General features: G+C 42.4%; 2 protein-coding genes across 3 annotated transcripts in view; one reads left to right on the top strand and one right to left on the bottom strand.

Annotated features, from left to right (window-relative positions):
* Nucleotides 1-2,245: 2,245 nt before the first annotated feature.
* On the top strand, nt 2,246-21,929 carry grem2b (gremlin 2, DAN family BMP antagonist b). Of its 2 annotated transcripts, XM_060939082.1 has the most exons (3): nt 2,246-2,613; nt 16,198-16,313; nt 20,742-21,929. In XM_060939082.1, the coding sequence occupies exon 3, from the start codon at nt 20,743-20,745 to the stop codon at nt 21,241-21,243; it is 501 nt and encodes a 166-aa protein (XP_060795065.1). In that variant the 5' UTR covers nt 2,246-2,613; nt 16,198-16,313; nt 20,742; the 3' UTR covers nt 21,244-21,929. The 2 variants fall into 2 exon arrangements, with proteins under 2 accessions (XP_060795065.1, XP_060795063.1); XM_060939080.1 differs by lacking the exon at nt 16,198-16,313.
* Nucleotides 21,930-24,485: 2,556 nt separating this feature from the next.
* fmn2b (formin 2b) overlaps nt 24,486-27,960 on the bottom strand; it is a 209,779-nt gene continuing 206,304 nt past the window's right edge. The window contains exon 20 of the mRNA XM_060938883.1: nt 24,486-25,525. Coding sequence (XP_060794866.1) covers nt 25,499-25,525 — 27 coding nt within the window. The 3' untranslated portion in view covers nt 24,486-25,498. The remainder of the gene's footprint in view (nt 25,526-27,960) is intronic.

Here is a 27,960-nt window from a genome sequence, read left to right as displayed (position 1 = left end):
AAATCCAAGAAATAGTTTTCAATAGTACAGCTCATATCTTAAGAAAAGCCCTCTCACTTTGACATGTTTTTCTATGGCGAAAGATATAAGCGACAACTTTCCCACTGCCTCAGACCTCCGGTTGCAGCCTGGCAGTGGGATTGGAACAAAAGCTGATAAAAGGATTTGAAAAAAATAAATAAATAAGTACTTAAAAAGCCTCATCACAGCTGCTTTATCCTGGTCAGGGATATGGTGGATCCGGGATCTATCCTGGGAACGATGCAGGAATCCACTCCGGATGGGAAGCCAGTCCATCTCAGGGCATCATACTCATCTATTCATACACACATTCACCCCTAGGGGCAATGCAGGGTTACCAATCCACCTCCGTGGGTTTTGGGTCCATTTAATTAACCAGAAACATCAGAGGAAGACATAAGATTTATTTTGCACTCACACTGAAGTCAGCATTAAAGATTTATTGAGATATATATACACATATATGGGGCGGCACGGTGGTGTAGTGGTTAGCGCTGTCGCCTCACAGCAAGAAGGTCCGGGTTCGAGCCCCGTGGCCGGCGAGGGCCTTTCTGTGCGGAGTTTGCATGTTCTCCCCGTGTCCGCATGGGTTTCCTCCGGGTGCTCCGGTTTCCCCCACAGTCCAAAGACATGCAGGTTAGGTTAACTGGTGACTCTAAATTGAGCGTAGGTGTGAATGTGAGTGTGAATGGTTGTCTGTGTCTATGTGTCAGCCCTGTGATGACCTGGCGACTTGTCCAGGGTGTACCCCGCCTTTCGCCCATAGTCAGCTGGGATAGGCTCCAGCTTGCCTGCGACCCTGTAGAACAGGATAAAGCGGCTAGAGATAATGAGATAAAATACGTGTGCGTGCACACGTGCTCATTTCTGCAGCTAAAGAAAAGCACAACTGCAATCTGTTCAGCTGATAATTTTTTTTTTCTCAAAAGGATTCATTTAATTGAATTCACAATAAAGATCACTTCGGAAGAAAAGTCTAAAAGCGTGATATGAAAAAATTCTCAGTAATAACTCAAAGTAGTAATAATATCCAGACAAAATCTTTTTCAGGGAAGGCCTTCCTTCTTTCAGCAAGACACCGAGCCAAACTGCTTTCTGCACATATTCCAACTGCATGGCTCCGTAGCAAGAGAGTCTGGGCGCTAAACTGGCCTGCCTGCAGTCCAGACCGGTCTCCCATTTAAAGCATTTGGTGCATTATGTTTCGCAAAACACGACAAAGGAGACCCCGAACTGTTGAGCAACTGAAATTGTATATCAGGCGAGAATGGGACAACATTTCTCTTTCAAAGCTACAGCAGTTGGTCTCCTGAGTTCCCAGACGTTTACAGAGTGTTGTAGAGGTGATGCAACACAGTGGTAAACATGCCTCAGTCCCCACTTTTTTGAAATTTGTTGACATCAAATTTAAAATGAGCATACCGGTATATTTTTCAAAAAAACCCTAACATTTCTCAGTTTCAACATTTGACTTGCTGTCTTTGGAATATTTTCAATGGAATATAATTATTCTATAATATAACAACTCTGTCATGAATTCTGTGTCCATTGAGCCTCATGTAGTTTGGCTGATTGACAGCCTTTTAGATGTAATAACATTCAGTTCAACACTTCAGTTCTTTTATTTATCTTGCAAGAAAATTCTTTTGATTTTTTTTTTTGAGTCACTTCCCCCCGTTCTCTGAATTAATGATTGCCGGAGTTGTTCTCCAGAATAACACTTCATTCAATCCTTGAAACATCCTCATCACACATCCTGATGTAATACATATTCATAATATATATTATTTTTTACACTCTAAAGTCTGACACCAAAGGTAAGAAAAATCTCAATTTATCTTTAGTGTGTTACATTTCCTCTCCAATAACTCGATGGAAAAGCATGCACAGGTGATGAAGCGGCTATAAACAGCTGTTATACCGTATAACGAAAGTGAAGCGTGGACGTGTGGTTCTTTAAAGAGTTTTCTCTAAGTGATGAAGTTGCCTCAGAGCTGTGCAGGATCATGAGAACGGTTCATGCTCAGAGTCACGGCTTTGGAGACGAAATGCAACTTTGATCCTCCTCCTACTCAGGGTGACACATTGATGAGCGCCTGTGTGTGTGTGTGCACGAGTGTGTGCAAGTGTGTGAGAGAGAATGTTTTAAAAAATGAAGGAGCTAGAAGTGGGCGTGTCAGAAGGAGAGGAAGGGAGAGAGAGAGGGGATATAGAGAGGGATAAAGTCAGAGAGAGAGAGAGAGATGGTCTGATTTGTTTGGTGATCAGAGCCAATAGAAATCCTGCAGTTTGATAAGATCCACATGCGGGTGACGGAGAAGAGCCAGAAACAAGAGTTCAAACACAGCAGAGAGAGAGAGAGAGAGAGAGAAGCTTCATCCCACTGAGCAGGAGAGAAAGTGTGCAGAACAACACTTGTGAAGTTCTCCAGCTTCTGGAGAGAGACATCGCTTCAGAGACGTATCCTGATAAATCCTCCTTCTTCCATGGGCATCAGAACAACCTTCAGTCCACGACCCATACATACATCAGAGCTCTCACCCTAACCACTGCCGGAGTGTACACACACAACTGGACCACTGCAGACGAGAGGTAAGTGATCTTCCTTATAAAATGGTCTTTAACTTTTCTGTTGAACACACACGTGCGTACACACACACACACACTGCACATCACTTGAGACGCGCAATTTAGGCTGTTTTTCCAGCCAAATGAAGATGCATTCAGGATTAACATGTAAAGCAAGGACAAGTCAAGCCATGTGTTTCAGTTTCTCATGATGAAGTCAACCAAAACATCCATACAAGCAAGTCCAGGCGATTTTTTTTTTGGAGGAGGGGGGGAGCGGTGTGTGGGAATCTGTGTATTCTTGTGGGAAGAGCGTTAAAACGGTTAATGATCCGATTAATGATTTGTGTGCCGCCGGGGTCCGTGACTGCTCCACCTTGCACTGTTGGGCAAAGCGGATTTGGCCTGGTCAATAATCTGGGTTTTCAATTTGCTTTCCATCACAAGCCTGAGATTAAAGGGTTAAAGTGGACGGCGCAGGAAACCACCGCATGGACTGGATGTGTGTGATGTGAAGTGTTGAAGCAGTGCTGCATCACAAGCACGATATTCGACTGAAGACAAATGGAATCGGATTAAATCTAGATTACAATGTGATGTGTGTTTTAACCTTAAATCGACTTCACATCGTGTAGCAGGGAATCGCGGTTAGAGCTTATAACGATGTAGTATTGGTGAAAAACAGCATCACAACACATTCGTTTTGGATATTGCAGGACCAAGCAGGCGTATAGACTTGAAAACGGTGTAGAGATGGACCTCCTTTTCCATGTTTAAAAAAAAAAAAAATCATTTTTAAATTTTTGTCCAAGTTCAGATCTTTACAGCGCTGCCGTTTTGCCAATTCTAAAGAAAATCGAAACCCTTTCATCGTTAGACAGACAGACATTTTGTTCATTATGAAAACGTCCTCATGTGTTGTGATGAAACAATAATCAGATTTGACTATTTTCTAATGTCAAGGATTTTGTAAAAGGTCATTTTACTACTCAGATGAATAGAGAATGTTCTCAGTGAGATTACCGTTAGCCATTTTTGGCTCATTCGCAACCATGACAGATCGTTTTGCTACATTTTTGAGGAAGTAAAAATAATGTTCCTGCGATGTTCTTAAAATGTGACGTCCCTCAAAAGGTACAACGACGTCCCGGCTGGACACGGGCTAACACTTAGCGTTAGCATGCCGATCTTTAACCTCCTAAGGCCCAAGCTGTTTTTTTACATGCATTTTTATTTCTCTTTGCTATTTGGGCTTAGTAGAACCTGATTAGAATAAAAACTAAGCATCATCTTTTGATAAGATGTACTTTTAGAGAAAAAGTACGTCCACATATGTGGATTCTTGTTCCGAATTTCTAAAAAGTGCCGTCCACGCATGTGACCGCTAAGCCCTAGGAGGTTAAAAACATTGCAGAAACGTGCTCAGAAAACAAAACCAGGAAGCCATCAAAATACGGGTGAAGCACGACCCATGACGCTTCAGCCAACCTCCGTTTTTTCATCGTTGATGTCGCAGTGTATAAATATCAGTTTTGACTCAGAAATCGACTCCGTTCTGATTCATTTCAGTTTACTGTGTGATTTTTAGGAAGAAATGTGATCGTGCAGTTAATAGAAAAAGCAAGGCTGGAATGACCGGGGAGGGAAATCACCTTAAGATTGAAAACATGCTGGTTTTCTTTGCAATGCTATTCCAAGTTTGATCTCACAACCCTCCTGATTTTAGACACGCACCAACATTTTGGAAACATTTCTGTGAACATTATTGCAGCCAAAATGCATCGTTTTCTAAATATCACTGAATTATGTTCTAGCGAGACCCAAAACCTTGACAGATTTAAACAAGTTTGTAGACACGCAAACCTTTACTCTCCAGAAAAGTTAATCAGAGGTGATCGGATTTGTCACGCTGGAGTCTGACTCGTTTCAAAAAAAGTTGGCAGTTACATTTTTATTAAGAAACTATTTGTAAAGGTGGAAAAATCGATGCTCGTGGAGACGCTAACTGTACCGTTAGCACATAACTCTCAGTGCAGTGAGTTCACAGATGTACGTAGATTAAATCTCAATTAGATTACAGCCTCACAAACCACACTTCAAGTAGTAAGTCAACACTGGGAAAGGAGCAGGAAAGAAGTCCAGCTCTTTAACCTCGGCGCTGTGTGAGTGTTTGGAGAAAGCGAGTGTGTTTGGTTAATAAAACTCCTTTACTGCTGTGATTAAATCTGTATCAGAGGCACTCGGCTGGAGTTAACGAGGACTTTTATAGCGATGCGTCCCAGGTTGAAGAGCTGGATTCAGTCTGGAAAGATGTACCACGGCGTGTGTTCTCGTGTCAGAGTTGGCCGCACCACAACGGTGGTGTCAAAGAGATTTCAATTCGTGATGATTATACGGTGCGATTACGGCTTTAACGCTATTATGAACTCGAAGGAGGTTTACACAGGAAGTAGAATCGTCTTTGTACAGGATTCACTTTTCATGCAAGTTTTAGACTAAAGGGAGACATGCATCATACCCAACATGCAACAAGTGTCTTCAGTTGGAAAGCTTTCTTTAATACTAAAGGGGGAAAAAAAAAAAGTAACCAACTTTGTCCTTTCACTTACAATTCCCTGGTTACTCACAGGAACATTAGCTTTCCATCCGCAATTTTTGTTATTGTTCTGACCAATTTGCACATTTTTACTAGTTGATTTACAAAATCACAAACAGCGCCTTCTTCAAGCTCCATTAAAGCATCCCACCACGGGCCTCAGACAGAGTCATGCTCAAGAGGTGGGATAAAATTGTACTTCCAAGATTAAAAGAAGGAAAAAAAAAACCCCACCAAACTGAGTTCTGCCCCTTTTTTAGACCCCCATTAGATCAAACTGGGAAACAGGTTGCAAATCTACAAAATCACACACAGCACCTTCTTCAAGCTCCATTAAAGCATCACACCATTTGAAGGGAGCGATGGTTGTGGTTCTAAGATAAAATGAAGGTGCTCCGTTACATTACAGGCGTTAAGCAGACACTCTTATCCAGAGTGACATACAACATACCCAGAGCAGCCTGGGGAGCAGTTGGGGGTTAGGTGCCTTGCTCAAATGCACTTCAACCATTCCTGGTGGTCCAGGGAATCAAACCAGTGACCTTTTGATCCCAAAGCTGCTTCTCTAACCATGAGGCCATGGCTTCCCCTAACTGGGAAACACAGGTTGGAAATAATCTCCAACATCACAAACAGCACCCTCTTCAGGCTCTAGTCAAGCATCACACCATTTGATCATTTCAGGGTCATGATCAGGAGCAATGGCAAAGGTGTGGTTCCAAGATACAACACGAAAGCCAAGCACTTTTGCTTAGTAGGGCACCTTTTTAGGTCACCAAGTGAAAGGTAGAAAGAGGACATGACCTCCGGTCCTCAAGGGACCCCGAGTTGCTGGTTCATAGAAACGCATTGCTTAGTTGTACAACTCAAAGCCCCAGCCAAAATGGGTCACTCCCGTCCTTGGCTGGTGTAATGGTTCGCATCTTGTTTGATGGTGCTGAATTGTCAGGAGTTCAATTTAGCCTCATGAAACTATTTGTGGCCCAAAGACAAATATCAGGAAAGTAAAAGTAGTGTGGCTCAGCGGTATAAGCTACCCAAGCAGTGGTGGTGTTGGACTGTTCTGGTTTGAGTACGGTGCAGGACTTTCACATCAAACTGTCTGAAGATGCTGGATGTAAAAAGGTGGGAAAGGACAGCAAGGGTTCGAGAGGGCAAAGTTTTAATAAAAAGGTAAAATAAAGAGGAATTGCCTTCTCACTTCCTTTCCCAAGGGGATTCCTCCTCAACAGACATCACCGCACAATCTCAACACAACCACAATCCCCTGCCACAGCTTAAAGGAAATGATCACCAAAAACTAACCGGATTCTAGTCACCATATCAATTCTAGGACCGTGTTTCTGTAATGTTTGTGTGTCTAAAGTGGAATAAACAGAGAAAATGTGCAGTTTATAAGGAACACTTTCTTTCAACTGGCACAGCCATCATGACATCAGAGTTGCTTCCTGGAGGAGTGCGCATCCATCCATCACCACTTATCCTGTGCAGGGTCGCGGGCGAGCTGGAGCCTATCCCAGCTGACTATGGGAGAGAGGCGGGGTACACCCTGGACAAGTCGCCAGATCATCGCAGGGCTGCACATACCGTAGACACTAACAACCATTCACACTCACATTCACACCTACGGTCAATTTAGAGTCACCAGTTAACCTAACCTGCATGTCTTTGGACTGTGGGGGAAACCGGAGCACCCAGAGGAAACCCACGCGGACACGGGGAGAACATGCAAACTCCGCACAGAAAGGCCCTCATCGGCTGCTGGGCTCGAACCCGGACCTTCTTGCTGTGAGGCAACAATGCTAAACCACTACACCACCATGCGTGCACATACATGTTTATCGCAAAAATGAGTGAGTGATGCGCCGTAGCCTATATAGGCAATAAAAACACTTTACCACTAACTTTTACCGCATGCAAGAAGTAGAAAGTAAAATACTCTCAAAAACATGGAATCCAGCAGTGACAAGGAAGCAATTATCCCAGTTCAATGTAGCGAAACCATGGGTTTAAAAGGCGAAAAGGGGTCTCGCCTAGCCTGGGCCCGCCCATCCTAAGTGTGACGCAACACGGGGGCCTGTTGCGAACTTAGTCTGGCAAGGCAAGCTATCTCCAGCTCTTCCAAGCTCCCGAAAAATCGGGAGCCAATCAACTTTGAGCATCTCCAACGGCCCTGGGTAGAGGCGTGTTCAAGGCAGTGACGTAGTAGAACTGCGACCGGAAGCCATAGATTGTTTACAGAATCTATGCCGGAAGCGCTTCATTCACTAGAAACATTACGAACATGGAGCAGCGGCAAGCCTTTGACACAGCGGTAGATGCTGTATTGAAAGCATTCAACGGGAAGTTCTCATTGAAAACGGAGCAAAGAGCAGCCCTGGAGGTATTTATCTTCTTCCTGTTACTCAAGCAGTTTCCGTCGCGTCACATACGTCAGAGGAAAGAGTGATGTGATTGGTTTAAGCTTCGTCACAGCCTTTTCTGGCTTCAACCAGTAGCAAACAGGCATTTAAGGGAGGCGGGTCAACCACGCGCTTTGGGAATCGGTTGGGCTTAATATCTTTGCCAGACCAAATGCTCGCAGAGCTTTGAAGTCGCGTTAGCTAGACTAGGTCTCGCCTGGATCTGGCTTCAGCAACTTCTACATCAATCCCGCAGCATCATTTTGACTCATCACGGTATCCTTATCGTGGTGCAGAAGAATATGGCAGCATACTGTACACGTGTTTTGACTGATGCCTTAACTTAGCCACTTTTAAATATAAAAAAAAAATCAAATATCCTTTCAGAATCACCTCCTCAACTTAGTGCTACATGTCAAAGTGCTTAATTACAAGTGAATTCATATTTTACGATTCATTTCCTTTAACTCGAACCACCAAGTCATGAACGTTTTACCATTGCACTACTACAGACAGCTGGGAGTTGCACCAGGCACTGTTTTGGGGGGCTAAACTGACCGTTCAGAAAACAATACTAAAGTAGGCGTGTCCAGTCACTGCCTTCAGGGACGGCTGATCCATAAATGCCTCGTCTGACTTGATCGCAATTCACAGTCCAGTCAAGCAATCAGTCCATCTGGCTCATTTGCAACCTCAAAGAAAGTGTCCATAAGTGTCACTTTCACAAACAGGTCAGGACTTGAGGCTTTGAAAAGCCACTGCTGAAGCTTCAACAGAGACCAGATCTGGTTCGTTTAGATTTCACATCACTGCTTCCTTTTTATGTGGGTTGAGGGCTTCATGAGATTCAAAGGAAAAATCTTGCAAATAAACAAACTGGGCTAAGAGTCGGTCTTTATGTCCGTCCTTTATTTAAAAAAAGCCACATGTTGAATTTGTTCTTAACGATATAACCACTAAAGTGATGAAAACAGACCAGTGAGGCCACCATAACTCCATCACGCGTGATGTCATTTTCCGCAAGCACAGCGGAGGGGTACAAGTGCATGCTATGGTATAATATTATGGTCTAGCGTGACTTCTTGGTCAATTTGTTTGCATTTCTTCACAAAAATTATGGCAATCCAGGATGAGAAAAGGAATCAAAGTGGTGGCTCATTTATTGCCTGTTTATTTAAAATCAGGGCTTTGAACCGGTTCAAGGAACGAAAACCGGGAACTTTTTCTATTTCACATGGAACAGAAACGAAACCAGAAACTTTATTTTTTATGTTCCGCAACAGAAACGCTTATTAAAAATAATAAAAACCGGTATTAACCGGTTACCATTTCGTTCCTCAAAGTTTCCGTAGCCTACAAATAAAAGTCATTCTTCTCCTGCGCAAGTTTCTATGACCCGCTGGGGTTCACTTCCTGTGTGACGTTCGCTGACTGAATGGAGAGAGCGGGAGGGTGGACTACTATCACGTCTCCACATCTTGAATAAGAGGTAAATATTGCAGTCTATCGTTATTCAAAAACGTCAATTTCAAACACGATATCAATATATTTGTCCACGTTAATGAGAGGCTCGCGAACATTAAATGACGTTAACCTCTGTTAGTCTATCAATGCATAGGGCCTGACTAGCCTTTGGTAACACACTAAACGAATTCTCTTTCATTTTTGGCACTTTTTCTGTTTGTGTAGATGGGAAGACATACTGAGAATCCAAATCACCAACATTCGAAATAATTGTTTTGAATTATTTCTTGTCTTATTTAATGAAGGTTGTAATAGAATTAGCCTACATTTGGCTTAAGCTGGATGAGACAGAGACATAATTTTATAGCCATTTGTTAAACAGCTGACAGGGAACGTAATTAACCGTTCCGGGAACGAAATTTTTTTGTTCTAACCGGTTCGGGAACGTCTATTTAATGGTGGAACCCAAAACCGGAAACGTTAAAATTCCGTTTCTGTTTGGAACGAACCAATAGGAAAAAAATTCTGGTTCAAAGCCCTGATTAAAATACATTTCCCTGCTTATCTTCCATCCGTTTGATGTGTGACACGGTGTGCCGTCGTGCTGTCGGCGTTTTGTGGTGAAACAAAGTCGGGATCGCGTCTGGCTTCAGTTCTCGTTTCTGCCTCGTGTTTCGCTTCTTCCCAGGGATTTTTGTTCTTCATACGAGTCCTCCACAAATCCACAATCATCTCTAAAATGCCCGCTGCACAATTTGCTGCTTTTTCCACGAGTAAAGTTTTCTCGCTTTACTTGATGAAGCCACTCGGCCAAACGTCTCGGATCCAGGACGGAATGAGGAAGACGTGCGGAATCCTACGTCGCACAGCGCCACCCTCGTTTTCGTCTCCTAATCCATCCATCCAATGTACTGTATCTGGCTAATCCGGTACAGCCACGCCCGGGGAAATGGCCCAACGGACTGATCTTACAACTTTAACATGTTTTTCAAGCTAAAGTCAGTTTACGTTTTTTCATCTGGAACATCTTGTATTAATGTATAACGATGACATTTCATAACCCTGTAATTTCACAATTTCCTGGTTCATTGATTCAACAGTGCTGCATGTTACAGGCATCTCACATTCTTCATCTTCAGGCTGAGAACTTTAACCTGATGATTGATGTCTCCAATTCCAGACACTACTCTCACCATATTTATTTCTCTCGTTCTTAAGCAGGGCTTTTGACTGTTAGTGGTTTGGTGCATTATGAGAACAGCAGCAATGCTTGAACACGTCGGCCAAATGTTGACCAGAATGTACAAGTCGATCTAGATGTATTTGTAATGAGGTGTAATGATGACGTGCGAGTGCTTTTATTCCACCTAAGTGATTTCGTAAATGTCCTAAACGCTTAAACGGTGGTGTGTGTTAATACACTGTCGGGAGACGATATGGCAAATAGTTTTCGTGGTACACATTACCGAATTATTTCACAATGGAAAGGAGGAACAGTTGGTACAGATGTGTTTGAATTCAGCTGAATGTTGAGAGTGCGAATGAGTGTTAAGTACTCACAATTGCCAAAACGCTCTTAGAGTAATACGCTGTTGAGATAATGAGACCACCTTGTCTTGTGGCTCATCCACTTTCACTCACCGGATTGAACTCTCTCTCACGATGCGTTTGGTATTTTCATAACACCTGTATTTAAAAATCAGAACAAAAAACAGCTTCTAATTCTGGTGTCATCATGATGTGCAAAAACAACCGACATTAGTACACAAGGCAATACATTTTAAACATTTAGCGAGACCGTTAACGACGGCGTAGCTCACTCCGGCCCCGTCTAGTCCAGAAGAAACGATCTCAAGTGGGCCACCTTGCACAACACCACCTTGTTGCAAGCTATATATAGAAGCGATATCCACTCTAGGAATGGACCCTTTTCATGTGACGCCACGACAAACGCGGCCGCCATTTTGGACATGTACTACCAGTAGTTTACCACAGCCAGCATTGACGAACGGCAGCAAAGAAAGTGTTTATTTTCAGCAAGACTTCCATCATGCCACTATGTTGTTGTGCGCCTGGATGTAGTAACCATCAACAAACAAGGCAAGGGTTATCATTTTATCGGATCCCGGTAGATGCTGACCGACGGAGAAGATGGATAGCGGCATACCAGCGCTTGTGCAGTGACCACTTTGTTGGAGGTAAGACGAATAAAATTAGCCAGAAAAGGCATTACATTGCTGTTAACATTCCATTCTAGTTTACTGTAATTATGATCTGGCAGCTATTTACACCGGATCCAGTGTAAATAGCCGCCGGAGCCAACGTCCGAGGTTCCGGAGCGCGCTCGCTCGCGGCCCGGCCGCGGAGCCAGCGCACGTTCGCTCGCGGCCCGGCTGGACATTGGCTCCGGCAGCTATTTACACTGGATCCGGTGTAAATAGCTGCCAGATCATAATTACAGTAAACTAGTAAATACAGTTTTCTGCATCTCGCTCCTTTTTCTTTTATGTTTGTCGCCTTCCTCGCATTCAAACCGATTTGAGCCGAAGTCCACTACATGTCCAAAATGGCGGTCGCGTTTACGAAGGTCACGTGACTGAAAAGGGTCCATACCGAACTATTTGCCAGAAAGAATCCAAAACGGCGAGGAATTGACTGAAGCGATTTTTGTTGCTCATTAAGCCTTAATTTGTCCATAACTTCATTAATAATAATTGTAATGAAGCAAATCTGGGAAGAAGTTACGTGCACCCTAGGTTCCCCGACCTTCATGACAGAATCAATCAAAATCGGTGAAGAACTGAGGGAGAAGTAGTGATGTGTGGAAACTGCTTGTTAGGGATTGATTGATTACTCCATATCTTCATTATTAATTGCAATTATGCAAATGTGGGTAGAAGCTACTGTATATGCACCCCCGGCAGACCGACCTTCCTGCTAAAAAGAATAAAAATCAGTGAAGAATTGAGACAGAAAAAGCAATTTTTGTGAAATGTGGATGACGCCGGACAACACACGATGGCATAAACTCATCTGTCGGCCGGATGAGCGAATAATGTGACAGAAGAATGCTTCAAGCCATTAGTACATACACAGCATGGACAAACTTTTCTATCCGGACATGACAGATGAACACCGTCTCTCCGAAATTTACAGAAATAAAACTTTGTCCTTGTGACCAATCGGTTAGGATATTTTTTTCTTCTTCCTGTATTATTTCACTGCATTTTTCTGAGTGCAGGGGAATTCTTGTGAATCGTTACAGTACAGAAGATCTCCGATCAGCCGAGTCATTTCAAACGCATCGGCGTACTTGTAGCGAGTGAAGCGGATTTGATAAATGTTGAAAATTCCTCATCAATCATGCAACGTTTTGGAATGGATGAACCGTTCTTGTACATAACGCACGCCATTGTTGTATCTCCAAGAAGCATGCAGGACTTTTATTAAAGCTCCAGCTTATTGTAAGTGTTCTGTTTGATGATGTTCCTGTCGTCGACCTTCAGAGTGTTTGGAGTTCCTGTTATTATGTATTTAACTTTCCACGTTGGTGGTTTACTCAGCCTGATAAAGCGCAGGGCACCTTCAGGAGCGCAGATCCCAAACACACATTCTTCAATATGCCGCGCACATGCTCGGCACGCTAACACACTCTTATAGATGCTTTCTGCTACACTAAGTACATAAGTCAGAGTCGAGATTCCTGGTTTGCATGTGTGTGAGCAGGAGGAGCAGGAGGTTGATGTGTTTCTCTTAGTCTTTGTAGAAATAGCACACTCAGCTGGTGGCAATTATGGAAAGTAGTCTGTGTGCGCGCGCACGCATGCATGTAGGGGGTTATGGGAGTTGTTTTGGGGTGACAGGGGTGTGTTGTGGTTGCATGCCAATGCCCCAACAGCCTGAGGCATCCTGAGTGCAGCCCCATCTACTGTGGAACATTAACACACCTCACGCTTGTTTTCATAGCAAATGGGCTGGAATCCACGCCAGCTTAAAGAAATGCCCGAACTATGATTGAGCATTTGATAATATACTATTAATTTGAAGCCTGTCTGTGCCGGCGTATTATTTACGGAAATAACTCCAGGAGCTTGTGTTACATTTTTTTTGATCATGCGAGAGAAAGACATGTTGGCTTTCAAAACCACACATTATTATCTCAAATGAGCAACGGGGAAATATTTCAAGCTGCCTTTTCACCCACAGACACAGCTCGGAATGGAGTCACGAAGGCATTCTTAAACGCTTCAAAACCTGCATGCTTAGGGTCATTACGAGAAACGTCTCAGAGACGCAGTGTTACTTTTGGGCTGACGGACTGAACCGGGCCTTCTCAGGAGCGTATTATGGAGTTAAATAGCCTTATATAAAATGCGAGTATCGACCCGAGCACCGATCGAACGGAGTAAAACCTCTGAGATAACGGATGTCTCATGCAATAAGAAGAACAGAGCTAAGCCTCATGCAAACAGCGGATAGGGTGCTGGGGTCAGGAACCGGCTGCGTCAGTCATTTCAGGGGGAAAGTGGAAGGCATGACCTTCGGGAGATGACCTTGCAAGAGTTCCAGAGTAACAGGATAAATACATTTCCTATAGGGTTTAATAGAAAACTAAATATAATTAACAACAAGTGTTGCCAGGCAAAACAAACCTCACCCGGTCACACTTCTGATGAATATGAAGGAAGATATCTCTCACCCCCCCCCAAAAAAAAAAAAAAAAAAAAAGGTACCCTATGGTAGAGCCCTGCACTCCCGCGGGAGTCCCGCGGGACCCGACGCAAAGCAGTGCGGCACGGGACAAATTTTGAAAGCTCATTGCGGGTGCGGGCAGGAGTGCACGATGCGGGCGCGGGCGGGAGAGGTGATAAGCTGCAGTCCCGCTAACTAAAAACGTGTTTACAATAAAATTTATAAATTATTAAATTATGTCTATCATATACAATTTGTGCTGGATATTTTATTTGGCATTAATAAAAACATTTTAAGATGCCTAAATTTGCGGATGTGGTCTAATCTCGCGTACGTTTCCGATTCCTTTCCGCTCTTCCGTGTTTGAGATCTCCGATCATGGCAGAAGAGCAGAGCTCCTCTAGTGAAGCTCACAGTGCTTCAGAAGCAAGTGCTGCTTTAAAAAGAAAGTAGGGGGCGGGGCACCATCACGCTGTGTCTTTAAATTATTAATTTCTTATAGGCCTACTTGTATTTCCTAGAATGTAAATGTGAGGAGTGACATAAGCTATGTGCAGTGTACAATATTCTTAATATCCACTGTAGATTTTGGTAGGTGTGTTGGGTATCTCTAAAGCCTCGGCTGCGCATGCCGCCTGGCAATGCGCACCCTCGCTACGTGCGCTAGGTGAAGGATCGGTCAGTGGAGAGCTCAGCTAAGCTCAGCATGTTTAATTCCCCAAGCCAATGACAAGAACCTTCGTGAGAAATAACGCGAACGTCTGCATCATGCGGGATTTGCGGGCGGGAGCGGGACAAAATATGGCAGGCGCGGGCGGGAGCGGGACTGAAAATTCTGTCCCGCGCAGACCTCTGCCCTATGGGTCCATGTGGCTACTGCTTATAAATTAAATAGTTTTCTGATCCCTTGTCCATACAGTAAATATAGCATATATATTTACTCTGAGGCAGTAGCCACAAAAATGAAGCCTAATACAAAAATTAATTTAAAGAAAAAACAGAAGTAAAATATACCAAGTGTCTGTACTTTATATTATTCTACTCTTACAGTTTTCAAAACTGAAACCTCCGAACCGAGGCTGACATGCGCACGCTGTCACCATGACCCAAACTCTTATTAACCGGAAAAGGCCCGGCGCTAGAGCTCAGTGGAACGCACTTTCCCCTCAAACATGTCTGAAAGCGATATCTTTAGTTTAGTCCATTTATTTCGAATGGTGAACCGAATTGTATACACTCACTGGCCATTTTAATCAGAACACGTGCATGCACAGTGCGTGACTGTTACACTCTTACAGCACGATGACGTACTCTAGCGCCTCTATATGAGGCAGCAGACACAGCAAAAATGATTTTTTGGTGACCTTGACTGGATGACCCTCAAAATGTTGGAGGTTCTATTTGAGACCAACGCCCATCGAACTTGAAAGTCTCATGAAGATTGATCCAGCCGTTTTCCCATAATATCGTTAACAAAAAAAACAGACGGAAAACAAAACCTCGCCCCCTGGTGGACTCCGTCCCGGGTGAGGGAATTATTCCACAAAATCAAGTCGTACATGAGCTATACGTGATGTACGACGAGATTGAGGAGAATAACTTTTATTCTATCCACATTCGTTGGATTTTGAGAGCATTTTTATAAATCTGATAAATAAAAACTTTACACAAAACATCCGACAAAATCGTTTCCACTTAGGCGGACTTCTTAAAACCCATCAGTGGCTGCATGAATTGACTTTTTTTTTGTAGAAAGTGCCATCTTGCTGAGGTATAGAATAGCTTTAGACGGCATTTATTTAATTCTTCGTTGGACATTTCAGTTCTGTAATTTTCAAATTTCTTTGAGCTTTAAAATCCGTTTCAAAAAAGTGCAACAAATTTTAACGCTTAAAGATGAAGAATGCAAACAAACCGATGAAGTGGCGGGAGCAAATTGTGAAAAATGCTCCAAGAGTTCTTGGGGGGGGGGGGGGGGGGGGATGCATTTTGACCATCAAATACTTTTATTCCATATTTTATTGATTTTTTTTTGGGAGGGGGGGAGGGGGGGTCAAGTAGAGTTTTTATTTCATCCTCAGTTGGTTAAACGACACGCTCCGCCATTTTGTTTTTCTCGACTCAGATATCAGATATGAGCGGATAGCCTAGTACTAGTGCAGCCAATCGGAGCGCACGATTGCTCATATCCAGTGAACGTAGATAGAATAAGCTAAATTATCCTCCACCTTGAATTTGGAGGAACCTTTAAAGACTCCAAGTAGAAACCCAGAGCAGAAAGAACACGTAATCATCCCAAGAGCACAGATAACTGAGGAACCATGTCGGAGTCTCAAAACTATTCCTAATTGAATTCATTAGTCTCTCTTAACACTACTGTTTATTCTCAACAACTCCAGACATTAGCCTTTCATGATGAGATCAGACAGTTTTTCTCTTCTCTTCTTTCTCGAGAAACTCTTCAAGGCAGGGAGAGAAACTGGAGGAAATCTGAACCTGAAGGCAAAGCCGAAAGCAGCCTCCGACCCTCATCTTGTCTGCTTTTATAAAGCAGAGAAAAAACAGCACAGGTCAGGTAACTTTGGGATAAAATCTACTACTCGTACATTTGACTTGACCTGCTGTTACTCTTTAGCCTCCAAAGCTGATCTGGAATCAGGTTACATGTCACCGTTTTCCATTTTAGAACCTTGAGTTATGCGAGATCTGACTGAAGCGCCACTTCTCCTGAGCACACGTCTAGCGCGCTTAGTATAGAGGACCGAGCCGTGCAGCAACGAGAGACTGGAGTGAAAGAGAGGAAGACAGAGTGGGGGCTTGTCCTCGTTCAGATATACAAGGAGCCTCCACTGAGGCCATGGTGTCACGGCAAAACTTCAGAGGCCAAGACACACTGACTCGGTGACTCAGGGGCGCATTCATCATCTTTTGTGCAAACATCCATGGCCTGCCAGACCGCAGACTCACAACCAGCTACTTATTTTGACAACGGTTAAGAGCTCCTCTGAACCACCGTCTGAAGAGGAGTTCCAGTTATGCGGGGTTAACCGGGGAGTCAGCCTCAAAAACAGACGAGGAAAAACACGGTCATGCTCGAGTGAGGCCGCCTGACAACACCACAACGCCTTTTGGGCAAGAAAACAAATTCTCAAGCAAGGACGTTTAATAGTCCGAAATATTTCATCTCGAGCACAACATGAAATGGATCTCAGATGGGAAACGATAAGCTAGAAAAAGGCCAGCCGAGGATGGCCGTTTAATTCTCTCGTGAAAAACACATTTTAGAAATGTTTCTTTTCCAAGACTGAGTCAGCCACGGAGCTGCCACATCTGCTGCAAAGATGTCCACATGATTGACAGATAGCTTTCTCTCGTGCCGGAGATGTAATCATCCTCGGCCGCCGTCTCTTTGGTCCTGCTGGCCATGGACAAAGTGACAAATTAAGCTTAATCTGTGTCTTCCTGCACTCTCAGGAAACAATATGAAAGTCATAGTGCGTGTGTGGGGGGGGACGCAGAGGCTTAGCTTGACCCCTGGAGACATTCCGAGCCATGAAAAACATGATGGAAGAGTGGGAAGGGATGAGAAAAGCTGGGGGGGGGGGGGGTGAGAGAACATCACACTTCAGAAGAATAGCTTTTGTGAAATTTGGGGCCCAAACACTTTATGGCGCGAGTGAGACAAATGAGTCAACTCCGCACCGTTTGTGCCCGCTCGTAATGCTGTGGCGCCTCGAAGAACGTTTACATATTCATCGCGTTTGTCACTAGCAGCCCAAGCAAAAGGGGGAACTGTTTCTCTGGAGGAGTCAAACTCACTGCAATCAACTTCCTCTGCTCTCGGTTCTTGCCTCGGCTTCCCTCGCTGATTAATGAACGTGTTTATTTTAACGACGGTTTTTTAAACTGACAAATTAGCTGGCCGCAGTAATGGCTCAATTAAGTTAATTTCGTCCTCCTATGACATTCATTTCCTCTTTCGCTCTGAGAAAGCAAACAGCGCAGAGTTTGATGAAACTGTAGTTCGTGAGGCATTTTGGTGGAATGCCGTCAGAAGTGACGGATCAGAGGAAGTTTAATGTAACCAGCAAAACCTCATCAAAACCCAACACACTATTAAAGTTAGGCTTTAATAACAGCAAAATTCCAGGCGTACGTTAACATTCAGGATAACAAAGAAACCTTAAAATGGACGACTTTTGCTTTATTCACTATACTTTTGAGTCTGAGACATGTTAGCATAAAGCTACATTCAAGAGTTTTATCCTGTATTAGTTACGTTCTCAAAGTAGCCCATAATAGGAGTTTTAGATTTTACAAGCCACTATATACACACACGCGTGCGCAATTTACCTTTTTTAAAGCGAGACGGCCTTTCGATTTCATAAAATCGGTGAAATTTAGTTCCCACTGAAATGCGGTCATTGTGATGTGTTTATTTCTGTAATATCTCAAAACATCAGGCCATTCTGTGGCTGGGAAGTTATTTAATTTGAGGGGATTCCCGAGTAAACTTCGCGCAGTCAAGCAGACAGAGGAAGTCCGTGTGCGCATGCGCAGGTTTACCTTCTTTTGGGTTTTACAGCAGCTGGCATCCACAGTGTTGCATTACTGCCATCTACAGGTTTCCCTTTGAGCGTGCACTGACAGTTCCTTCATTCTGTCGCTAAACGAACAGCTGATCACACCGAGGAGCTCGCTGAGCGCCGATATTTATTAGTTTGGTCCTGCGTCTCCTTTCCTTCGTATAGAACATAACGTCTTTTCTTCTCGCTTTCTTTCCGTTACTGTAGTCGTTTTTTCACGTTTCATTCACACACTCGCGTCCTCCATTTTTCTCTCCTGTTTCAAATTTGTATCCCACAATGCCTTGCGCGAACGGGGAAAGCTCAACACGTGATGCATGACATATAGTATCTTGTATTGCATCATGGTGAAGCAGGAAAAAATAGCGGAGAATTTAGGGCCACATGGCTCTGAATTCATTAATTGTTCTATTTATAAATAAATAAAGTCTGTGATTTGAATTCAGTAGCTTTCGGTCCATGAAACGAAAATAATTGGGTGTCAGGAAAATTCTTTTTCTGACCTACACTTGGAAAATCTGGAAGGCGGTCTACCTTTAAACAACTGTGTTATTTTTATCCAGTTTAGCGACGCTTAGCATTCGTGAGAGCCCATATATAGAGCCCAAGAACTGACCAGAAACTCAGAGAATTACACTAAATCTTCACTGGCATTACGGCAGAATGTGTCATCCTCAAAGCATAATTAGATTACCTCAACATTTACATTAAGGATCATCAAGTAACGTTAATGCTGAGAACAACAAATATATACACAAAGCTAATATTGCTACAGACTTAAGAACCTTGCCTTAGAGTTTAGTTCTAATCTAAAGCAATACACGAGATTAAGATCCTGGGTCAACAAAAGCATAATTAGTCACATCTGTATCCCCAACACCAAATCCAATTCTTGACTGTTTATCATCCTCAATTTGGTGTTAAGTTTAATTCAACCTCAGGAGATCAGAGCAAACCAGTCGAACTCGACAACTCCAAAGCTATGGATAATCCATCCTGCAAAACTTTTCCAATTCCCAAAACATCCGAGTCAGGTCATACTGTAGGAGGAGTAATTAGCTGACGAGTTGGCTCAGGTGTGTTGGGATTGTATTAGGACGCACTGAAACTTCGCAAAGCAGTCATTAGTTGGATCCGATGTAGCGGCACTGGGGATAACGTCGATGTTTGCGTAGCAGTCAATAACGCTAGCCAGTTCTAACAAAGCTGATGTGTCTAAATGATGTTTTCTCTTGGCACCAGCTGCTGGAGCAAAATCCCACTCTAATTTCAGTGAACTCAGCGACTGCAGAATTTAATGGCTTCCCTGGTAGGACACACCTGATTCAACTAATCAGTTAATTACAAAAACCCTTCTTTGGTTGAATCATGCGTCAGGTTGAGGAAAAACCATTTTGAACGAGGTCCCCTAGGCATACGAGTTCGTGGATAACTGTAATTACAGCACATCTGATATTCTAATGACACTAGTGACTATAACCGTTCAAGGAACACACTGCAGTGTGCCAAATGATCCTGGTGAGACGAGATCAAGGCCTCAGAAAAGGATATGAGCTTTTCCAAAAACACGTTAGGAGTACGGTTGTCAAAGTAGAACTCAACTCTCTTATTAGACTGTTGTGTTTGGCCTGCTTATTCAATTTGTAATGTTTTAGAAGTTAAACAAATTTGGCAGAGGGTTCCCAGGAGTGGGACTGGGAACTACGATGCAAGTGAATGAATAACAAACTCATAGCTCCATGTCTATCAAGGCACATTGGGTCCTGTATGTAGTGCTGTCCGTTTAAGAATGGATCACAACGGACAGTGGAAGGGATGTTAATATTTAGGCCTGAGGTGCTACAGGAGCTCGACAGAATTTTACTCCAACATCAACTGGCTACCCTACTACTAGGTTATTAGCTCATATACCATGAGTAGAAAAAACAAAATGGCAGAGCAAGTTGCTGAAACAACCAAGGACGAAATAAAAACTCTACTTGACAATACAAAAAAAAAAAAGGAATAAAAAAAAGTGCTTGATGGTACAAACGTCTCATTTTTCAAGAATTATCGCATTTTTCACAAATTGTCATTTCGCCTATTGGTTTACATTCTAAACGGAAATTATTTTGTCGGACGTTTTGTATAAAAATTATCAAATTTGCAAAAAATAAAAATGCTCCGTTTCTCAAAATCCAGTGAACGTGGAGAGAATAAAAACAGTTATTCCGCTCAATCTCGTCATACATGGCTTAGCGCCAACTCGGCACTATGCGCCTCATCGGCTATCAGCTCATGTACGACTCGATTTCGTGGAATAACTTAATTAAGGCTTAGTATAATAGATTAGGCTCTACGTCACAGCCTTTCTGCATCCCTTATCGACCTGGAGCATGCGCTAACGCTTGTTGCTTTCTGTCCATCTCTCAGGATGTGCTGTAAGCTGCTGTTCTGGGTTCTCCTGGCCGGTGTGCTGTGTGCTGCGTCCGAGTCTCGCAAGAACCGCCCGCAAGGCTCCATCCCATCACCGTACAAAACCAGCTCAAATACATCCGATCGCCGTGGCCGGAAACAGGAAGTGCTGGCCTCCAGTCAGGAGGCCCTGGTGGTGACGGAGAGGAAGTACCTGAAAAGCGACTGGTGCAAGACGCAGCCTCTGCGGCAAACCGTGAACCATGAGGGCTGCCTGAGCCACACCGTCATCAACCGCTTCTGCTATGGCCAGTGCAACTCCTTCTACATCCCACGGCACGTGAAGAAGGAGCAGGAGTCGTTCCAGTCGTGTGCCTTTTGCCGGCCACACCGCTTCACTACGCTCACCGTGCAGCTGGACTGCCCTGACCTGCAACCACCTTTCCGGCACCGGAAGATCCAGCGGGTCAAACAGTGCCGGTGTATTTCTGTTAACGTGGCCGAATCCGGGAAACAGTAAAGCAGAAAGACGATGGCAGCCTGTCTGGGATGTCGGACAAAATAAAATATCTAAAAAATATATCTATGAGAAACTTTTTTTTTGTAGAATTTGATACCTAATATAGGCAGAGTCAAAAGCTGCTAATATTTGAGATGTCTGGAGTTGTCCATGTAATAGGACAGCATTTATTGGTGTAGTTCCGGTCACGTGTGTGTGTGTTGTATAAACTTTGCATCTCAAGATTGATGCTTTCTGAAAGGATGAAAAGACTTGCTGAAGAAGATCTGAACAATATCTTACTCTCGTGCTGCCTATAAGCACCTGGCCCACACATCCTTGGACAGAAAGGCCACCTGTTGGGGAGGGGGGAAAGAAAGGAGAAAAAAAAAAAGCTGCTGAAAATTAAAAGCAGTGTCTGAATAGCATTTGGATCTTGTGCTAATCCGATCACTGCCGCATCAGACACGATGTACAATACAGATAGAACACTTTCCTTGCCAGTGTTTTGAAGGAAATGAGGTGACTGAGCTGCTGGACTGTCAGTAACAGGACAAGTAGGGACAGAGACTTGAATTGGCCAATCATGCTGCTTGCAGTGACTTTAAATTTTGCCTTATTCAATGAATATAACGTGTATTACTAGAACGAGTATAATAGAGATTATATATGATGGTACACGAAAATGTATACATCTAGAGAAAGAAATGACGTCTATATTAAAATCTATTTCAAGTAGAATCCTGTTTTCACTTTGTCTTCGAAAAGCCTTGACATGGTAAGTAGTACTAACAGAAATTCAAGATTTACACAATCATTAGGCATGTAATGATTCACCCAATTCACAATTTGATTTAATATTAAATGAAGGGAATTTTATTTAAAAAAAAAAGCAGTTTCAGACAACTTAAATATTCCTTTTATTAAAGCTAGACGGCCTTTCGATTTCATAAAATCTGTGAAATTCAGTTCCGTCTGAAATGTGGTCATTCTGATGCATGCTTATTTCTGTAATATCTCAAAATATCAGGCCATTCTGTGGCTGGGAAGTGATTTAATTTGAGGGGATTAAAGCAAATGATGTGCGTGAAATCGCTCGCTTCGCGCAGTCAAGCAGACGGAGGAAGTCCGTGTGCGCGCGCGCACGCATGCGCAGGTTTCCCTTTGAGCGTGCACAGACAGTTCCATCATTCTGTCGCTAAACGAACAGCTGATCACACCGAGGTGCTCGCTGAGCGCCCATATTTATTAGTTTGATATTTCCTGCGTTTCCTTTCCTTCGTATAGAACGTCTTTTCTTCTCGCTTTCTTTCCATTACTGCAGTCGGTCTTTCACATTTCATTCGCACTCTCGCGTCCTCCATTTTCCTCTCCCGTTTCAAATTTGTATCCCACGATGCCTTCCCATAGTGGCTCCAAATTCATTGTTCTATTAAAAATAAATTGGAAGTCTGGGATTCAAATTGAGATTCATAGCTTTCGATCCACTAAGCAAAAATAAATCTGGTGTCAGGGAAAATTCTTTTTATGACCTACACTTAAAATCTGAAAGGCAGTCTAGCTTTAAATTTAAAAATAAAACCAAAACCCGGTTTAATTTTCTTCCCAGCCAGCAGAGCCTTCTAGTCCTTTAGAGAAGCCCAAACACATCAGCATTTCAAAAGGTTATTATTTTAAGATTTTTTTGGGCTTTTTTCACCTTTATTGGATAGGACAGTGTAGAGACAGGAAATGAGCGGGAGAGAGGGACGGGGAGGGATCGGGAAATGACCTCGGGTCGGAGTCGAACCCGGGTCCTCGGATTTATGGTATGGCGCCTTATCCACCTGAGCCACGACGCCCTTTCAAAAGGTTATTTCATTTCTTTCATAGTAATTATTCTATTCTAATTTGGCCTCCATCAAATTTGCTTCAGAAATGAAAGGGTTACTGTCCTGAAAACATTAAAGTCGAGTTATCCAATGAGAGTGTTTTGTTTGTTGTCTCCAGGCTGAGAGGAGTTTAGAGCTGATCACTCACTGGTTAGGACTCCGTTGCCGGGCCAGAAGGCCATGGCCGTGTGTTTATGTAGGAAGTGACAGATGAATTAACCAGTCAGATTTTGATTTATAGTGGGAGGGACCAAAAATTTGGCGCTCACGAAGGCCAACGTGAGCTTAACTGTGAGTCGGCGTTCCAGCCCGTGTAGCGTTCATCAGTAGCGTTAGCAAATGCTAATAAAGCGGCCAAGCCAGTGCTATCAAGAGTAAGTAACACAGGCTAACTTACCGAGAAACCAAGATTTCTGTCTCTAGACTCTTGCTGCACGCTCGCTACAGTCTTTTTCACTCAGACTTGGGTATTCATTCCCCTCCAATTTACTGAGTTTTAAAATAAACATCCACAGCTACACACAACGGCGCGACCTGGCAGCCTTTTTGGTGTCTGGCTAAGTTTTGGCTGCACTCAAGTCCCAGCTCTAATCGGAACAGTTCACCACTGCAAACCAACAATAATTATTTACCCACATATGTACAGGTTGGAGTTAAAACAAGTTAATAGCCCATTATTAAAAGTGAAAGTTAACAAAATGGGCCTTTACCTAAACTTGTGAACATTTGTACTCCCTCCATTTCACTTTAGTTTTCAGCAGTCTGTAAAAAGAGGTTCTCTTGTTAAATCTATTTGTCCAGTGAATCCATTTGTCAAGTATTTTCAGTGCATTAGAGCTGTGTTACTTCTGCCTAAAATGAAGTCATGTTTGTATCCTATTGTGCCCTACACTGTCTAAACAACCCAGCTAGGAAAAACCAACATTACAGAACCTGATAATTCACTATTTCATAATCTCAAAAAAATCAAATTTGTATCACAATTCATTCTTGAACGATGTATCGTTACATGCCTATATCAATATATCCAAGAGTTAACCACTTTAAATATTTACTAGTTCCTCCTGAATAACAGTTAAAGGAACTTTGTGACCGGTAAAGTGTAATACTTTCCCAATGAGATTTTAGAGCATTTTCATATTTCAAGACATGTTAGTGTTGTGTTTTTAAATGAAAGACCAACTTCTTAATTTATTCCTCTTTATTTTACATAAATTATGCTATTTCAAAAAAACAAACAAAAAACCCAAAACAAAAGATACAAACAGTTATTGCACATGGGCAGACCCTCCTTGTTCTCGAACCAGAGTGCTTGACACTGAACACATACATGCTGAGACAAATAGTTATAAAAAAATTACACAATTATCTTACAGAAAGATGCTAATACAAGTTTATATTAGATAAAATAATGGCATTTTTAAATACATTTTAAGCAAGTCTTGTACGTTGCCATTTAAAAAATAATCCCTATTAAACATTTTTCTGCCATGATCCTGTACAGGTTAAACACAGCTCCACAGCTTCAGCTGTAATTGTAATACCTCCATGTCTGCTGAAGGAAGAACAATGCATGTACCTGATCATCACTAAGGCTGATTTCGCTCTCGTTTACGTGAACGCTCGTCCTTCAAACGTCCTCCTGTGTCCTGATAATCTCCGTTCGTGTGTGCACTCGTTTGAGCTCGCGGATCCTGTGCGGTCCTTTACAGAGCTCTGGAGAAGCCACTTATACTGACAGAACATGTTACCATCAACACCTGCATCGTTCCTGATAAAGGAACTCCAGGACAGAAGGGGAGGGGAAGAAGGAAAAAAAAAAAGTCTACAGTACAGCTTCGGTACAGTTAACCACTTGAAAAGCTTTTTTTGGTTTGTTTTTTGTTATTTTTGTGTCTTTTTTTGTGTTTTTTAAGCATTACACTGATGAGGAAGGAAATGACTGCCTTCATTTTTATCTGAGAAACTGGCCTAAACAAAATGAAGCGTTTGCGTTGTCATTCTGCTGGTGATCCATGGCAATGCAGGACTGGTTCAGACAAAATACTGCAATTTACCAAGCTTCATTTCCTTTTAATTTCATCACTCGTACCACGTGTCTCATCTCCTCCCCTTAACATGGCACGAATCACTTTACATACTCAGCAATTCACTCAGGAGCAAAACACTCTGAAAGGATGTGACATCACATGACATTTCCTGTATGCATGTTGATGAACATTTTGAGGGCTGCTACATTACTCGTGTGTGTGTGTGTGTGTTGGTGTGCGTGCGAGAAAGAGCGAGTGATACAGGAGTACGAGTTTTTAAATACAGAAAATATCCAATGTCTGCAGTCCATGTGCTCTACCTCGCGGCTGATCTGTAAGGGGTTTTTCAGCTTTAAGATTAAAAAGTCCAGTTTGTTAGATCTTCATGCCCAGCTTCGCTTTCTGTGGAAGATGAAAAGTTTGTGAAGGCAACAATCAGTGTGAAAACTCATGCATCATGAACAATATACAGCAGGACTAAACGAGAGACCACAGTCTGACACCTGGCAATGTTTTTAGGACGATATCAGCAAAATATGGCCGATACCTCCATAAGATTGGAATTGGAAATGAAATGCACTTTCAGAATTGGAAATGTGTACCCAGACTATATAATGTAATTTAGCACAAGTCATTTTGTGTGAAAGAGTTTAACAGAAGTGCTTCAGTAAAATTTTTTTTTTTAAAGAAATCCAATGGGCATCATGAACAGCCTCAAGTTTGAGTACCAATTTAAAAAAAAAAAAAAAGTGGTATTGTGCCATCTCTATACTGAACTGTACCTTTGTCACTGGGTGTACAGTATGCATGTACAGCTGAGGTCAGAAGTCACCCCTCCATTTTGGCCAATTATGCAACATGCATGATCGCTAACCCAAATATGTCGAGTAATGTTTATTGTACTCTTTTGATTTTTCTTACACGAGAAGCTCGATAAGCTATCTTTTCAAGTGAACAGAAAATATTCACTTCATGCCGTACGAGTATAAAATAGCTCATTTTAATAAATAGTCAAAAGCAGAGTGTAACGCGTTAACGTGAGCGAGGAAAATTGCAAAAAAACACCCCACAAAGCTGTCTCTCATTACAGTCATCACTCCTCCCTTCATGGTTGAGAACCTAATAAATACACTATACAAAGCTCTTTGAAATAAATGTTATCATTGAATAAATAACAGTCACTCAAAAAGGACATACTCTCTTACTCTTGGGCTTGTAACACTTGCCCGGTTTAAAGAGAAAACCAAGTATAATTTGCTTTTTTAAACGTGGGCATTATTTAAAAAAAAAAATACGTACATTCGAATGGGCAATAACCAACGCTTTTACAGTACAAGTTTGAAGCAGACCTGTTGCATCAATTTCTCAAATGACAAAGAAATAAAATTCACAGCCAGTTTTTGTAACGCTTAATATTAACCAAAATCAGCACCACACTATTAGTCCTTATTTTATTTAATAATTGTTTTTGAGAAACCAGTTTCAATAAGCATTTGCGCATGACCACTGCTTTGGGCATGCTTACATCCTCCAAGTCACAGGTTTTTAGCCATTTTTAGCTCATTTCAAGTAAGAAACCTTAGTTTGAATGACGTGGAAACACTTTTCACCACGTCCATATAATGCAAAAAAAGAGGCCACATCGGAAGAAAAAGTAAACTAAACCGCACTAAAGCCTTGAAGTTTTGATTTAGAAGCACCATAAATAAATACTAATATAGCAAACAGGGTACTATGAGCATGTGCTTGCCAACAGCTTCCATGGAAGTCTAGACAGGTCTAGTGTTTACATATGGAGAAAGCAAAAGTTACCAGGCCTTACGCCAATTTCACGCAAGAAAGCAGCTCAACTGAGAAAGGAAGAGTGAGATGGGGTTATATTACCTGGAATCGCCCAGGTAAAGAAACAGAGGAAAACGGAAAAAAGGAGACGCCAGGAAGAACGAAGATGGGCGATCTAAAGACTAGAAAACAAAGGGAAAATCTCAAAAAAGAAAAAAAACAGCACAAGAGGCCCAAGAAAACAAGCAAAAATAAGAGAACAAAACGAGAAAGAGTTCACAAATGAGAGAAAATGAAAATCCAGGATGAGCATATTTCAGATCAAAGCGCAGTCAGTGGATTCCAAAACCGTATGTCCAAAAAAAAAAAAAAGCCAAAATTCTAGGAAACTTGATCAGTCGTCCAAGACCAATACTATTTGAACTTTAATTCTGTTTATGCCCTGTATTACTAGTAACTTGGGATTTTGCCATGCCCACACTACATTACGGGTCAAGCAGAAAATTGTGAAAATCCCTTAAATGTAAATTTAAAAAAAACACCTGTTTATATATAAAAGGTTCTAGAATTTAAGACCTTGATTTTTTTTTTTTACCTGTGTGACAGTAAATTGGGGTGGGGTGTGTAAGAGATTGTGCTACTCATCGACTTTTAATTTATTTTTGGTTTCCTATCAATACAGGGTCAAAAATATACACATCCACTGAGATTATTAATTCAGCGAGACTGAAAGTTCCAAAATATCTCAACTTGCCAAGGCCTCTTAATTTCCTGTTCGTGATCATGACTGACTACAGCTGGTAGGTTCTCTGTGCCAACATAAAACAACTGACAGTTTATTGGGAAGTGGAGTCACTTTGCTAAGCTCTGGAAGAAGACCCAAACTGTCTCCCACAGCTGAGAGGAAAATCAGTTCAGATGGTCAGGAACAACCCAGGAACCGCCAAGGCACAGGCCTGCCATCAAACCAGTGTCACGGTGTAGTCAGGTGAGGTTTATATCTCCATGGACTGAGAGGCTGCCGTCCAAAAAAGAAGCCCCTGCTCCAAAATCAA

This window comes from Neoarius graeffei, chromosome 14 (assembly GCF_027579695.1).
Source record: "Neoarius graeffei isolate fNeoGra1 chromosome 14, fNeoGra1.pri, whole genome shotgun sequence".
NCBI lineage: Eukaryota > Metazoa > Chordata > Actinopteri > Siluriformes > Ariidae > Neoarius > Neoarius graeffei.
The sequence above is the reverse complement of the archived record's forward strand: the minus strand, read 5'-3'. Positions and strand labels throughout refer to the sequence as shown.